General features: G+C 35.6%; 2 protein-coding genes across 4 annotated transcripts; both read right to left on the bottom strand.

Moving 5' to 3' along the window:
- Positions 1 to 664: 664 nt before the first annotated feature.
- Positions 665 to 16,922, bottom strand: LOC111046828. Of its 3 annotated transcripts, XM_039434039.1 has the most exons (8): positions 14,775 to 15,014; positions 13,466 to 13,600; positions 7,425 to 7,620; positions 6,747 to 6,928; positions 5,527 to 5,769; positions 4,648 to 4,831; positions 2,668 to 2,796; positions 665 to 1,183 (listed from the first exon to the last, which is right to left on the bottom strand). In XM_039434039.1, the coding sequence occupies exons 1-8, from the start codon at positions 14,842 to 14,844 to the stop codon at positions 877 to 879; spliced, it is 1,446 nt and encodes a 481-aa protein (XP_039289973.1). In that variant the 5' UTR covers positions 14,845 to 15,014; the 3' UTR covers positions 665 to 876. The 3 variants fall into 3 exon arrangements, with proteins under 3 accessions (XP_039289973.1, XP_039289974.1, XP_022188156.2); XM_039434040.1 differs by lacking the exons at positions 13,466 to 13,600; positions 14,775 to 15,014 and adding an exon at positions 16,660 to 16,922; XM_022332464.2 differs by lacking the exons at positions 13,466 to 13,600; positions 14,775 to 15,014 and adding an exon at positions 8,631 to 8,736.
- On the bottom strand, positions 8,142 to 8,621 carry LOC120352637 (interferon alpha-inducible protein 27-like protein 2B). Its single transcript, XM_039434041.1, has one exon. The coding sequence runs from the start codon at positions 8,524 to 8,526 to the stop codon at positions 8,248 to 8,250; it is 279 nt and encodes a 92-aa protein (XP_039289975.1). The 5' UTR covers positions 8,527 to 8,621; the 3' UTR covers positions 8,142 to 8,247.
- Positions 16,923 to 16,948: the final 26 nt, after the last annotated feature.

Raw genomic sequence — 16,948 nt, 5'->3', positions numbered from 1 at the left:
TGCTGCTGATCCATGTAGGCTACACGTTACATGTATGTGCACATTCGTGCACAAATGAAGCACGAACGATTGAGCAGAAAATTGGAGTGTTTTGACTGTTTGAGGGATAGCAAGGAAATGTACGTCGCCATTCTTACACTCCCACCCAGCCAAAACGGCCAAATAGGTAGGAGGGCTCTTGTCTCCCCAGCCCCCTAAATCGAATTATCACATAATTTGTTCATTCAGTTTGCGTGCACAAACGCAGAGTGGTCGTGCACATCCGTGCACAAGCGATGTGTAATGCTCAAATCATCATTACGCTTGGTGGGGGGCTCTCGTTTCCCCAGCCCCGCAAATCTAATTTTTGAATAATTTGTTCAGTTTGCGTGCACAAACGCAAAGTGGTCGTGCACATTCGTGCACAAACGATGTGTAATTCTCAAATCGCCATTCGGCCAGGTGGGGGTCAAGTAAATGTATGTCGCCGTTCTTACACTCCCATCCACCCGGCCAAAACAGTAATAAATCACAGTAGTCGACAGTAATCGGCTTCAGATTGGAACATAAAGGACCTATACCATGGGATATTCTTATGCTATCTTTTCTCTATGGTTGTGTATTGAACCAATAGATGAATACGCTTTCTTGAATAAGCTGATAATACATACTTCTGATCACCTAATACAGTATTTACATTGATTTTACTTTGTGCAACCAAAAATACATTTATTACTCGTTTCACAAACTTGATACTATCTATTGATTTTGATCACCGTTAACAGCCATGATTGATTAAGAAGACAAGTACTCTTCTTTTAATAGTGGATTAATAAAATAAATAGATCCACACATGAAACATGAGAAATGGAGAGGAAAACGAACCACTGCTGCTTTTCAATGATGAATATCGGTTGGAAGTACGATGGTAACCGATTTTCTTCTCATGCCACTAGGTCCAGGTGTTGAATCATGACTGGTCGAAGCATTACTGGTCGAAGCATGACTGGTCGAAGCATGACTGGTTGAATCATGACTGGTTGAATCATGACTGGTCGAAGCATGACTGGTTGAAGCTTGAGGTGCCGGCGCCACCATCTTGATTTCGGGAGTGATGCTTTCAATCATAGGACTGTGCAGGACAGAGTACACATCGCCCCGTTCCACATCTTCCATGAGGTTCACAGGTGATGGAGAAACAATTCTACGGACACAAATTTCAATAGAATTTTTTTGGATTTTGAAAAATACACTGAATGTGAATTTAGTGTAACAGTTGGGACAGTCGGTTCAGTTAGTTCGTTCGTGCGTGTCAGGTGATCTTTATGCCAATATTTGAGAAGTAATCCACTGTTTTAACAGTTAGTTAGTTCAGTGGGAAGTTAGAACATGTTCAATTGAAATTATTGATGTGAATAATGGTGTGGATAGTGTACAATCTAAATCTTCCTTGACTTGATATTTATGAGTGATGAATAAACAATTCTTTAGACGAACATCTCTATTAAAGCGTGCACATACTTATGCGTCATGAACACGTGCAATTCACTTTTCATCAGCTGATGCTTATATCATTATAATTATTATTAAACGAAAATCCCAATAAAATGCTGTAGGTAAATCATCCTGAAGACTTCTGCTACTGCAAATATTGACAACAGGGTTAACAGCTAGATGGAAATTCTATATTATATTTTTATATATTTATACCTTCATCTTAGTCTAATGTCTCTGTACAAATACAGATATGATTAAGAGAGCATCAGCTTATGAAAAGTGAAAAGCATTTGTTGGTTGCGCACAAGCATGTACGCATCTTAATACTTGGGGTACACAGCACTGAATCTCAGGAGAATAGGTGGAAAAAGTTGAAATGGGTCAATGATTTAAATTATGTTAATGATTATGAACTTATCCAGCTTGAATATTACAATGCAGAAATGAACACTCCTGCAAAGCTAAATTTCAGTTGAATATTGTTTTGGGCTGAATTACAAAAACATTGAATTTTAAAATGAAAGATATAACACGCTGTAAGAGAAGTCTTAATAGTGATATAAACAATATTAATTAGATACATGTATTTGTTATTAGGTTAGAGGTTTTCAACTACAGATTCATCAGAACATGTACAACCAGCATAATAATAATGAAAATTAATTCAAATATTCAATATAACTAAGGACTTCTTCAAATTCAAATATTGACAAAGAGCAGCTGAAGGAAATTCGTTCAAAAAGAGCATTATAATCTATAAGGACGGAAAAATAAACATTTTGTTAATAACTTTTTTGTAAACGCAGCTTTACTTTCTTGCTTCTGATACACAATGTTTTCTTGTGGAATGTTCATATTAATATTATTTCAGCATTTAGTATTTGTTTGAAATAGATGTGTATTTTTTATATGTACAGTATCTTTTTTATTAATTAAATATTTTCATGCAAATATTTGCAATTTTGCAACTGTACTATTTTATTGGCAAGTGATATTTTAATTCCACTGATATCAGAATATCTAAAATTCTTCAATGAATATACCCTACTTGAGAAAATGAAAAAATATAAACGTGATAAGTGATATGGTCTCACTGTAATTTGCTCACGAAAAATCTAATAATACAAAAAAATTAAAATACTTTTTGATTCTTCAATTTTGCTGCACATAATACTTAGGTAACAAATTTACCTGGTTGATGATATAGGTGACGGTGATCTTGATGCAGGGAAACTGGCAATATCATGACTCACTGACAAAGATCTGATCGATCCAAAAATCAAATCTGAAGGTATATGTGTTGGAACACTCGACATTCCCCTACAAAATTGAAAATGCTGTTAGTCAAACATTGATTGTATAAAAATGTAGTCTATATGACGAGAAGGTGAAACCCGTGCTCCGCAATGGGTGAACATTACAAATTGCATGGATAATCTCCATTGAAGTTGGAAATTCGTAGCGAAAAAGTATTGACGAGGGATCGAACCAGAGACCTCATGTTCCCGAATCACGCACTTTGACACTGCACCAATAATGCACTAGCCTAATTGACGATTTCAAATGACAAAACTCTCAGGGTGCGGAAGACCAGGTCGATGTTTAGATTGCAGTTCAGGTCGCGCTCGCGATCAACCTCCATGTAACACAAGCACATTGTGAAGCATGGCAGTGAACAGAGCGGTTATAACGCCATTCATTTTATTTGCTTCCTCAGGCAGTCATCAAAATTGAAGCAATTGTATTTTGCTTTGATGGACTCTAAAATCAACTTTGGTATAAGTTGTTGGGGCTCTACATATAAAATCAATTTGAAGACACCCATCACCTTACAAAAATCAATAATTCGAGTGATGAAAGGTGTTAGGAGAATAGAACAATCGTTCCCAATCTTCCAATTTTAGAATTGTGTACCACTGCGGTATATTTTTGTTTTAAAGGTTCTGTATTCCTTATTTTTGTTATCATGTGATCGCAGTAGGCAGAAAAATGAGGCGAATCACCTATATAGGACAAGAAGTGCAACTAGTAACATTTTAAGGCTTCCTAGATCACATACAACCTTTTTCCAAAAATCTTTTGTTTTCCCAGGCCTCAAATTTTTCAACAATGTGCCTGATTCAATTAAAAGAACGAATTATATTTTTCATTTAAAAACCCGATTTTCAAATGGCTTTATAGTATATTTCACCAGAAAATATTGAGAGTTTATTCATTGTAATTGATTAATTTCGTTGTAAAACAATAGTAAGCTACTTGTACACGTGTAATTTATATTCTTCAATCGCATGAATGGTGAGTGAATCTGCGAGTGAATGCAGTAGCATTAACAAATTATTTTTCACAAGAGACTCCTACTTGCAAACAAATTTTTTATAATTTAGCAAGTGGAGTTTTTGTTTTGGCCAATTATAGTGATTCATAATTTTGTATGATTGTAACAATCCTCACTTCCAACATTCTCTACACTGGATGTATGCATGCAGAGGGAGAGGGGCGTGTGAGAAAGACATTCTCACCCCTACATCCCTAACACGCTAGCCACTCTTTCACCGTTCGAGAGGATGAGGTTCATGTTATAATTCATGGCCTACAATAAGCGATGAAACTGACATAGATTGCATTTGGACTTGAACTGTGTAGTATGGAAGAGGAGAGCTCTAAGCATTAGCCTTTTCCATAGTAAAGTAATATTGTAGATTATGAATGAATGAATGAATGAATGGATAAATGAGTGAATGATTGACCGAGCGAAGTGAGGTCTAAGATTCAAGTCGACGGTTTGGCATTTCTCTTAATGTTTATATGTTTTTATGTTGCGCATTTACGGCGAAACGCGGTAATAGATTTTCATGAAATTTGACAGGTATGTTCCTTTTTTAATTGCGCGTCGACGTATATACAAGGTTTTTGGAAATTTTGCATTTCAAGGATAATATAAAAGGAAAAAGGAGCCTCCTTCATACGCCAATATTGGAGTAAAAATCAGACTATAGAATTATTCATCATAAATCAGCTGACAAGTGATTACACAGATGTGTGGAGAAGCCAGTCTATTGCTGTATTTCCATAAGGTCTATAGTTTCAATCAGGTACTTGTGGATGAGAATACTGCGTGAGATCTACTGTTCACAGAGCTACTAGTTATATTGATGACAGGAATACTCGAACCTTGCAGAGTCATAGGTGCCAATAAAGGGCAATGGCGCAGGGCATGCCACATTACTGCTGATTGAGCCTCTCTGACTGGAGAGCATGCTTTGTGGACACTGAGGCGGCAGTTTGTACTCGAAATCATCGTCATTGTTGTCATTCGGTTCTCCGCACCACCATCTGATTGTTTTGCTTCTTCTGACTGTAAAATTTATAGATACCGTACATTTAAAATATTTATATATTCATTCAAGTCGCTTACTTATTTATTAGTTACTAGCAGGCAACACCTGCTTTGCAAAGGTATAATTGAAAACTTGACAAACTGAAATCTTGAATAATTTAAAAAATACCTATAACCATCCTCCGTAAATTAAGAGCCAATATCAAAATTTTCAAGTTAATCAGTCCAGTAGTTCAGACGTGATGATGCATCATTCGTGCATTTCCTACCTCGAACGTGTACCACCTTACTTTGAACACCAGACCTCAGCCAGCCAGGTCACTCGATATAATTATTATTGTTCTTGAACTCACATTCAATAAATTATAATTTCATTGAATTTTCACTATGAACAGAGATATTGTGGAATTTCTCCATATTAGAGTGAAATAAAAACGATATTATTATTACCTATTTTTTAATCTATTTATTGGATAGAGTGAACCATACAGTAGTCGGAAAAGAAAAAACAGGCTATTTCTAATTTAATTTTCTAATTGAAGAAGTTTTGGGCAATAGCCTGTTTTTTATTTTCCGACTACTGTATTGTCAGTCCCTATTCCACATCATTTATTTGAGCCAAACTCAAGTTTCAATGCAGTAAGGCATCATCTTCAGTGGTATTTTTTGGTTAGAAATAGAGTTAAATATAATTCAATTGTTGGAAAACTTACAAAATCCATCCTCAGCTGGTTCAGGAGGGAAAAAGTCGCCATGTAGTGGACAATGGTAGCCGACTCTGTCCTGCTTGAGGCGGGCTCGCTTGCTCAACACACAGAGCACAGTTCCGGATACGATCATAAGCAGAGCCACGCCCAGGCAGATCGGACCCAGGATACGCGAGTTCTTCGAAAACTCCATTCTGGTGGCATAGTGTTGCGCCTTCTCGCCAACCTCCGGCCCACGGTACGATGTAACTGTCAACGGTTCACCGGAATACATACGGTATAGAACATGCATTTGTAAAAATGATAACTCTATTGACATGATTGGAGCACGAAATCCTTTGCTTCTTTTTCAATTGCCACATATGATGTTGATGATTATGAGGTTGAATGTTTTACAGGAATAAAATCAATGAATTGTGAAAATAATAACAAACTGTTCAGTAAACTTGGAGCATGGAAACCTTTATGTTTAATTGCTACATATAATTTTCATGATGAAAATCACTACTCGTGAAAGATTATAGGACAAGTAATTGATTCACGTATTTTTTTCAGAACTTTTTTCAGAAAGTAAATGAACTTTAACTAATTGAACTTGAGTTTCAATAAAGATTCATAATCTGCATAGTTATATCAAAACTGTTTGAGTTCCCCTTCCATTTGATATACTACTTTTGACTGTGAGTTTGATGTTGTAAATACTATAAGTTAACATCTTGGAACCCTGTCATTCATTTTTAAACATCCGGTATAATATGATGGTACCAGGGAAGACCCCATTATTGTCGTAATACCTATGCTAAATGAATAAATAATTCATTTTATGAATGGAATTTATTCCAAACCAACAGAACAAGTATTGCCCGTCTAGTGCAAAACAATGCTTTTGAAGGCAAGTGAAGTCCATGAATGTTATACACGACTGTTTAGTTATAGAATTGACGTTGTGAAATTATCATGATTTGGCAATAAATTATTTATGGTTCAATAAGGCTAATTTTTTAACATTTTTTCTGAGGAAGATGCCCACATGAGCTCTAGGTTTGTGCGTGGGTAATGAGGTGGATGATATTGAGAGATGAATGGACCTACTGTTTTAGGTGGGTTCCGAACAACCGGGAAGCGATTTTACAACTCATGACTCATATACAGAGGAGTTGGTTCAAGCGGTCACCCTTTCAACGGGAGTACTATCGGTTGATTGATCGATGGATTGATTGACTCACCAGTGAGAAGAGTGCCGATAATCAAGAAGAGACACCCAAACGCAGGCAGAACAAACTGACAGCTGTTGACGACCATTACACCTGCTACCATTATACCGCCGTCTATCTTCTCCACTTTTATATGAGGGTGCGCGGCTGGACATCTCCCTCGCTGGCTTAGAAGACTTTTAACATCCAAAGATCTGTAAATTAATGAGTGATGATGTTTTAAAAATTAACAGTTTTCTTGAGACATTAATGTATGAGAAATGTTTGAGCTCTGGTTTCAGAGCGGAATTCATGTACATGTTACAATGTATGAAGATCAAATTGATATACCATATCATATCAACGTCTTTCCACAAGCATGAAGCATTATAACAGCATAGGACTGACACAATCATAAGATGATTGTAAGTGATATGATTCAACTCTTTTTATGCAGATATGAACCTTAACATTTCAAAACTCAAATTTCAAATTCATTTGAAAAGAAAAACATACAAAATAAGATCAAAATGCAAACAAAGTACAAATATCATACAAAAAATACAAATTTTATTGTATTTTTTCTTTGGGACTACTCTTAGTATCTGTTTTATCATATTTATTATATTCATATTTTTATTTTAAAAATACAAAGTAAAAGGCTACATGGTAAGGTGTATTGATTGGATGTGATATTGTTAGCTGACTTACACAGTGCTGTCATAGATTATTGCTCTTTCTTTTTGTTTTGGATGTTCTGCAGATGGCCCGGCAGCCATATGCAGGCATTTAGAAGTCTGAGGAAGAGCCACCCGCTGAAGGCTAGAGCCGTGTACTGCACGGCTGTCACCCCCATCCTCCACACATCCACCGACACCTCTTGGTGTCTCATCTGGCTTCCAAGATCCTAGCGAATACAACCAAGCTCATCAAAATGTACAACACAAAAAACACATCTGGCTTCGATGATCCTAGCAAATACAAACAAACCTATCAAAATATACCTTATCTGGCTTCGATGATCCTAGAAAATACAACCAAACTCATCAAAATGTACATCACAAATATCACACCTGGCTTCGATGATCCTAACAAATACAACAAAACTCATCAATATAGGGCCTATACGACATCACAAGTGGCACATAACTGAAAAATTCAAAATGAAATATTATTTCAAAAGCATAAGAGCTCGAAACAAGTCGTGTTTTATAAAATACTAGCAGGTAACCCGTGCTCCGCAAGGGTATGCTTAAAGCACAAACACATTTGGCTCATAAGTCAAAATGAATTCATTTAGATAATAAGCAGCACAAATAATAACGAAACGCTATCTGATCAGCTTTAGTACATTTGAAATTTGGACAGCATGAATATCATCAGACAACAATGCAGACTTTTACAATACCTGAATTTTTAAAAATGCAATTTTTATAATTTTTCTAAAATTTAATCTTTATTTTCAGTTAGAAATTTTTTTTATATTTTCTTTATTCTTTATTCATTTGAAACATGTTAACAATGTTGCTTAAAACTAAAGTAGAGCTACAACTGCAGCTCCGGCTGCAGCCGCTGTACCGACAGCTCCTCCAGCCGCAGTCGTGCTGGATATGGCAGCAGTCGTCATGGCGGTTGACTGCACGACCGCGAACGCCGACCCGGCAGCTACTGCCCCGGCAGCCGACTGCAGTCCAGCCGCTACGGACCCGGCAACTGGGCCTACTGCGCTGAATCCGATCCAGCCTCCCACGGTCGAAACCACACTAGGCACTGCTGGTGCAATGTATGCCAAACCTGCGACCAATAGCTCCATCTTTGATGAGATCCGAACTCTAGTCACAATCACTCTACCCACTACTTCAATCTCCCTATTTACTTTCAGTTACAAAAATAATCATCTTACCAGTACATACTCACTTTCATCACACATTTCTCTGGCGAGAGTTCGCTATTTTTCACTTTTTCATGCACTCATTACACCTCCAAAACCCCCTTTCAACAACTTATTTTGTACACCATTAGAGATAATATTGTTCAGTTAAGTACTCAATAATATAAATTATGCTTCTTCCTTGAAAAGATAGAGATGTAACAGTAATTATCAAGGAGGCTCATCAATAAATTCATGACTTGGAAATGTGAACTCCGCATTGTGGAATCATATTCCTATAAATATAAAACGATCAAAATTTGGTTCTTTTATTAGCCTACTTATATTCATGGTTGATTTTTCAACACTTTAGACTTGACATCTTATTCACATATCTATAGAACAAAATTGGTTGAGAACTCACAAAGATATCATGCTTACAAGGATATCACATTTATTTCAATTTTATGTAAAAATAAAAATTAAAGTACAAACTGGCAAAACTGATTAAGTAGTTTCAATCGAATGAATGTTCCAATCAGAATTGTGGTAGGAGTAGTCCGTTGCATGTGGTCTACTTTTGTTCAATATTTAATCCCATCACACATTAAGGTGAATCACAATTCAAAATAAATTATATAGTTAGAACATTGGCAAAATATTACAACAACTTCAGCTCACATATCAATATCTACAATATAATAACACATAATCAAATCAAATGAATCTTGAAATGATTCACATCATGCACAAATATTGTTTTTATAGTTTAATTATTAAAATATAAAAACAATATTATAATAAATAGGAATAGAACTCCTTGATAATTAGTTTTCAATAGTACACTATTATGGAATTATTACAATAATAAACCATAAAAGACGACTTATTTGAATAATTATCCATTCATAATAATTCATATAATAATCCATTCAAAATGCTCCCCAAGAAGTGGAGTTCTCTAAAGAGTAGCTAAGAATTCAGTCAACTCATCAGAAAAGCCACCATCATGACCTGAACTAGTCAACACAAAATCGACTAATCTCATCTGCAGTTGCAAAACTCTGGTCCAAATCACCTGATTTGTGTCTACGGAAACGGAAACTCCAAGCATCCCTACATGGATTTGCAGCCTCTGCTATTATGAATAGCGCATTAGCATTTTTCTTAACTTCTCTCAATCTGTGTTGTCGGTATGCTCTTTTCAGCCTATCCGCATGTGGCATTAGATTATACCTGGTTCCAGACAAATAATGCATTATCATTAATTCTTAAATGATATATTTGGAAATAATAGTCTATCATTTTCAATCTCTCATTGGTTAAGCTGCGAACCAATCCTTTACTTGTGGAACAGACTCTATTTTGGCCAAGATCGATTGAATTGGGGTTTTGAAATGCCAAAGTACTAAACCAGAACTGCCTGACAGGTGCTTGTTCATAATTCAATGTATAATACAACCCAACTTACAGTTTTCCAAACAATACTACAACTGACCATTTCTACAGTATTTGAATAAAACCTGGATACATGCACCAACTTATTTTATTCATCTTGACAAGGACAGGATTCATATAATTTTCTTTTTCTTGATTTCTGTTCAAGATTAATATTGAAGCTAGGATAAATAAACTGGGAATCTATAACGCTCTCCTGATTGATAAATAAGCTATTTTTCTGATTGAGAAATAAGTAGTTAATATATGTAGTGTTCATATAAATTTCTTTCGCGAGTATAACATGCGATTGATGAAATCACTATCCTTCCCCACGTTTATAAATTATTTTTATTCTAATTCATTGTCGGTTATGATTGTGACTAGTATAGGTGAAACAATCCATAAACTGAAAATTCTAAATTAATAATTTGGCTTATCATAATAATACGCTACTCAGTACTGGGATTCAAGAAAGTGTACGTTTCACAGTGCCTCACAACTCTAAATTGCGAGTTGGTCCTCGACATTGCTGGTAGGTGAGGGAGTCCGTAGAAACATTTTTTTTTGGGAGCCCCTGGTCTACATTGCGTTTTTGCTATTTGTGCTTATTTAAAAAAATAGTGATTTCGGAACTGCTATATCTTTCTGATAGTGATAGATTACCGTACTCCATTTTATGGTGCATTGTTTCAGCTACCCAAATTGGATTATTTAATAATATGAACTGGAAGGACTCACTGCTCTGATTTCTCATTCTTCATTTTCTCAAAGATAAATCATTTTGGAATGCCTTGACTCTTTGAGTAATAGCCTGCGCGGTCACCCTCCCTATCTGAGAACTAGTGACTACAATTTTTTTGAGCAGGGTATGATTACTAAATCTTTTCTCCGGAACAAAGTCTTTTCACACGAAGTGAGCATATAATACACAAGTAAAATATTCAATCTGAGGTTCACAAGACAGTTTTCGCAAGGATATTGATAGACACAGAAGGAAATGGCAATATGGGGAGAAGCAAAGAGACAAATTTCATTTTATCATAGGCTATCCTGGTCTTGAGATAAAATGTTGGATTACCAACTTTTCACATTTCTGTAAATCAGTAAGTGAATTCTCAGTAAAGCCTGTTCGAGAATATAAAGTTTTTTTTATTACGTTTTTACATGGTTTTAAGCATGTAGAAGTGATTTTTACTAAAATTGAGCAGTGACAATACGGGGTCTCCCCTTAGTGTACACACCTCCCCTTAATGTGCTGTGTATACTTGATTGTCTCCCCGTATTATACCTTGTTCCAACACACACACACACACACACACACACACACACACACACACAACACACACACACACACACACACACACACACACACACACACACACACACACACACACAACACACACACACACACACAAACGCACATATACATACATACAGACCAACCACTTTTTTGGACCCAGGGGACCTTGAAACGTATAGAAATTTAGAAATTTGGGTACCTTAATTTTTTCGGAAAGCAATACTTTCCTTACCTATGGTAACTACCATTGAATCGAGTAGGTACCTATAGATTGTTTCATAGCTTCAAACAATAAAATGGTAGTTTGATTCAGTGGGAATGTAGTTTGAATTAGAGGCTGTATCTTGTCAGAGAAATTGGGGATACATTTTGAATAGTGAGAGAACATACCAAGTACTCTTTTCATTGAAGCTGCATTCGTCGGCGGGGGGAAGGATTTCAGTGATTCTAGTCTTTTAGGATCTGGGCGGATAGCCCAGATAATAACAGCCCTTGATAATATAGCCAAGGAGATTAATTTCTGATTTTGCAAAAGAGCTTTTTTCCATATTTATTGTCAATTTGTATTTGTGCACAGCATTCATAAAGTTTTTCAAGTTTCTATCATGCTCTTCTGTTGTAGTTGTAAATAGTAACATCATCGAGATAGGCAAACGTACTTGAGAGATTCTCCTTTTGAATGACATCATCAATCACTCTTTGAAAGGCAGCAACCCCGTTTGTCACTCCAAAAGGTATACGTTTAAACTGATAGAGACGGCCACCTGCTTCAAAAGCCGTATATAATTTGTCGCAATTCCTGATTGGTATCTGGTGATAAGCACTTCGAAGATCAATAGTACTAAATAAAGAATATCTAGCAATCTTTTCAACTACTTCTTCTATATTCGGTAGTGGGTATGCGTCCAGTGGAGTAAATCTGTTAATCGTCTGAGAGTAATCTATCACCATACGCTTTTTATGATTGTCAATGGAAGTTACAAGCACTTGAGCTCTCCATGGGGAGTCACTTGGCTCTATGATACCTTCTTTTATTAGTTTATCTACCTCTTGAGTAATGAATTCCATGTCGGTTTGATTGTAACGTCTTGATTTTACAGCAATGGGTTTGGTGTTTGGAGTAATGTGCTGATCAGCGAAGCAGGTTTGAATTGAGCAGCGGCAAGACCACATACTTTTAGTGGGTCTTTTGTTCCATCAAAAGACATAAACATACCTGAATAATTAGACAATAGATCATGACCAAGTAATACATCACAACAGAGATCTTTGAGAATAAGGAGAATTACATTTTTGTGCTTGTGGCCAAGAATTGAGAGGTTAACTGAGCATTGCCCAACAACTGATGATCGGAGAGAGGTAGTAGCCATACAAATTTGTTCATTAGAGAGGTGAATTTTTAATTGCAGATCTTTTGCAAGTTGTTTATTAACAAAACTACTGGAACTGCCAGTGTCAATTAGCGCAGCTACTCTAAAATCATTCAACAAAGCCGGTACAGTAGCTTTACTGAGTCCTGGAGGTGATGAATTGCAGATTTCTGCTGCTGATACTAGTTTATCATTCTTGTTGATCTGATTTGATCTGCACATTTTTGCATAATTCCCTTTTATTCCACATTTCCTACAGAATATATTGCGAGCAGGGCATTATTTTCTGAAGTGTGAGTTGAAGTCACAGTAATCACATAATTTGAGGTTTTTCTTGATTGAGTAGCTTGTGCAGTAACAGGCTCAGCCGGAGTTAGAGATTCAACTGAGGATTTGACTACAGGCTGTGCGGCATTGAGTAGCAATGAGGACGAGTTGAAACTATGTGAGTCACGGTATGCTGATTCCAAAGTTCTAGCGTGGTCTACTATTTCATGGAAATCTAAAGACTTTGTTTCCAAGAGACGTTGTCGAATGTCTGGAGACAGCAAACCACTTACAAAGGCATCTCTCACACAATCATCATGATTCTGTTCTGCTGTTACTGCCTTGAATTTACATTTTTTACCTAAAAGCATCAGTTCTTCAATACATTGATCAATAGATTTGCCTGGTTGTTGTTTTGTAGTTTGAAGTTCATGACGTGCAAATATTTCATTAACTGGCCTAGTATACAATTTTTGTAATGAACTAATAGCATCGGTATACGTACCACAGTGACTTATTCGTTCGAATACTGCTGGAGATATAAAATTGACTAGTATTTTGAGTTTTTCTGCATCCGTCGCTTGTTTTGTTGAAATTAGATTCATAAACGTTTTGTGCCAATGTTCCCATTCCGTTTGAGCTGTGGCCAAATCCAAAACTTTAGGCTTCAAGAGGTGATCCATTTGAGTTTTAAACGATTAATGTTTGATAAATTGAACTAAATTAAAACGAAAGAGAAACCTTTTGATGTAATAACAAGGCTTTATCAAACATTAATGACAACTTAAATAAAACATGCAATTGATTTTCCTAGTAACTGGAGCATATTGTTATAGATCATATGATCAATATCATCACAATTCCTGCACTATTGTCTATTATTGGAAGCAATCCTCTATGCGAGAAGGACAGTCCTAAGTTTTGGTTTCACAATATTGCCAGAAACGTGAGTGACGAAGGTTCTACAAAATCGGCCCTAATTTTTTTCAATTCTTTTCCCTACGCAAGTGCGATATTACTTCTTTACGTCGGGTGAATTATTTTATAATTCGTACGAGAGTTTGATGTATGTGCACATTGAACCACTAGTTCCCTTTTATTGTATTTGAATGTGACGACCAGTTTCAGCATATTATGTCATTATCAAGTGTCAAAATGAGTTATTTATTTATTACAAAAACAAGGAAGACTGCAGGCTATTTACTTATAAGGAAGTAAATACTAAGGTTTACTAAAGTGACTAGGGTTGACTTCCTAATCATAACAATATTCATTTTGACACTTGACAATGTCGTGCCTTTGTATTTGCACTTCTATTCACTAATTCACACTCTCTCCTAGCGCTCTCGCTTCTCACACTGTACTGTTTTTAGCAGAGAGTATAGAATGTTAAGATTCTATCCTCACTGGTTTTTAGCCCTTACCTGGCTAATGGGATGGGCTACCAGAGCTGACTCCGACCGCCTCTTAAAGGCATTTTCAGCTGTAAACCAGTGGTAGCCTACATTGATTGGATTAACACACACATTACCATCGATTATAAGTACAAATTCATTGCAAACAATTTCATGATTAAGAAAGTAGTATTCCTCTGTTTTGACATCTTGTTAGATAAAGTACGGTATGCTACTTTGAATAATGTTTATTATTCATATACTGCAACAATGTAAAAAATTATGCGATGAAAAATAGTTTTTTTTTCAAATTATTGTAGACTATTGATATCAAAATAAAGAACATTTGATTTGGTTTGGTATTCTATGTGATTTATGTAACTTATTGTTGTGTAGTGATGTGTTTTTAAATTTATTTACCGGTTTCCATTTTGAAAAATACATATTTGAGAGCACCAATAATAGATCCAATCATCGTCAGAAATTTCATTGTGATATTACTATTGTTGAAATGAATGACAAACGAATCTACAAATACGTTGGACTTGATTAATCGAAACCCGAAACTTTACATAATCAAAAGAGGAATAGAATTTTGAAACACAACCACAACGTACATTTATTCAAGATTCAATAAAAATTGAACATATTGATTGCAATGCAGGCTTAGTAACCTGTTGCCACTTGCCAACATTTGAATGCGTAGGGTAGGCCTGAATAATAAATGTGAATAATAATAATAGTAACTAACTAATGTAACTATTAATCATCCTTAATGAATAGAAGGTCAGGTCTTATTCACTTTTAACAATATACATGACAATTCATATTAATTGTACAGTTTTTTGAAATAATTCTCTTGGCGGCAATTTCAAATACCGCATTGAACGTCATAGCAAGCCATATCATTGTGCTCCCATAATAATATTTATGTAAATAATCAACAATTTGAATAATAAAGAACAGTAGGATTAGATGGGGTCTCAAGTAAAATGTTAAAAGAATGTAAATACGGTATGTATTAATGGATCAATTGATATATCTCATTAATAATTCATTAGAACATGGTATTTTCTCTAATGACCTGAAAGAAGGGAAGATTTTACCAATTTTCAAGAATGGTGATTCTGAAAGAGTAGGAAATTATAGGCCCATTAGCATTTTAAATGTGATAAGTGAAATTTTTGAGAGTAGTTTTAAATAGGTTACTGTTGCGCCTGGAAGAAATTAATTTTATATTATGTGATGAACAGCATGGGTTCCAGAAAGGAAAATCAACAAAAACTGCAATAGTATCCCTTGTTGAAGACTAATAGATATTATAGATTCAGGTTAAGTATAAGGCTGCTGCAATATTTCTCGATTTATCCAAAGCTTTTGATTGTGTGAACCATGAAACATTATTAGTATTCTAAAAACTGTAGGTATAAGTGGGATAGAACTAGAATGGTTTGAATCATATATCATAGGTAGAAACCAGTGTGATGAAGTTACTAAGTTGAATGGGAATGAAATAGTAAAAATTAAATTTAAAAAGTTTAGTTTAGTTTAGTTTGGTTTACGTCATGTAACACTACATAATCAAGCAAAGCTTGGTAGTATATGACACGTCAAAAAGTATTGAGTACAATACTCAAAAAAAGTAATCATAAAATAGAGAAAAAAAGAAGAAAATCAGAACATACAAAGTAGTTGAAAATATATGCTAGCAAAAAATACCTACACGCGCCAACAGTTGAAGCTTTCCTCTACACTGTACGGAGATGCATCGATCAATTTAGCTTTTATTGCATTCTTAAACCTTTTTGGGCTCTCAATACATTTTATTTCAATAGGTAGAGTACAATAAAAGTAAATAAGCTCTAAGCAGTTATAAGCTCTTAATCCGCTATAAAGTGGCCCTTTCTCTAAGCTTGCGGTTCTGTGTTGCGGGTACTGAAGATGAACTATCTGGTTTCTAGTATTGTAACTATGATGGATATGACTCTCTCTTAATATCTTCTCGTTTTTCTTCGTCATAGTTGCAATTTCGAGGAAGTACAGTGCAGGAACTGTTAAAATTCTAAGTCTTCTGAAAGAGTTTTTACAAGATTCATAAGGCTTCAAGTTGTCGACAATTCTGAGGGCTTTTTTTTGCTTTTTGAAGACAGAATTGAGATTATTTTTCCACTACCCCAGAACATTAAACCAACATAAAAAATTAAGGTCCAGGCTGGCGTAACCCAAGGTTCAATATTTACCGAATAAAATGAAATAATGGAACTAAATAAAGTAGGTACAACAGAAAAAATGCAAATCATCTTACCCGTTTTTAAGGATGATTTTGAATATTCAATCGAGAACCCCACCGAAGTGCAAGTGAACCCTGGAGGAAGTCCGAGAAAACTGCAACGCTCCCCTAAATACGCAGTTGTTGTAAACTGATACGCTTCAAACCACCAGTCGATGTTGAATAATTTATTAGGCGGCCATCTGCCAATAACTGTTCTTCAATTGTTGATGTCCATTCGTCACTAAGGCGACCGGTCAGTCCGGAAATCGATGGGTTATTTCCGGCGACCATTGTCTCCCACCGTTGTACAGCTCCAATTACT

The sequence above is a fragment of the Nilaparvata lugens genome, chromosome 8, assembly GCF_014356525.2.
Source record: "Nilaparvata lugens isolate BPH chromosome 8, ASM1435652v1, whole genome shotgun sequence".
Lineage (NCBI taxonomy): Eukaryota > Metazoa > Arthropoda > Insecta > Hemiptera > Delphacidae > Nilaparvata > Nilaparvata lugens.
Note: the sequence above shows the minus strand (reverse complement) of the source record. Positions and strands in the feature narration are given on the sequence as shown.

Coding starts and splice junctions, on each gene's coding strand:
- LOC111046828 (XM_039434039.1), bottom strand. CDS start 14,844: ATGAAATTTCTGACGATGATTGGATCTATTATTGGTGCTCTCAAATAT. Junction 13,601..14,774: donor ATTTTTCAAAATGGAAACCG/GTAAATAAATTT, acceptor ATTTGGCCACAG/CTCAAACGGAATGGGAACAT. Junction 6,929..7,424: donor ATAATCTATGACAGCACTGT/GTAAGTCAGCTA, acceptor ATTAATTTACAG/ATCTTTGGATGTTAAAAGTC.
- LOC120352637 (XM_039434041.1), bottom strand. CDS start 8,526: ATGGAGCTATTGGTCGCAGGTTTGGCATACATTGCACCAGCAGTGCCT.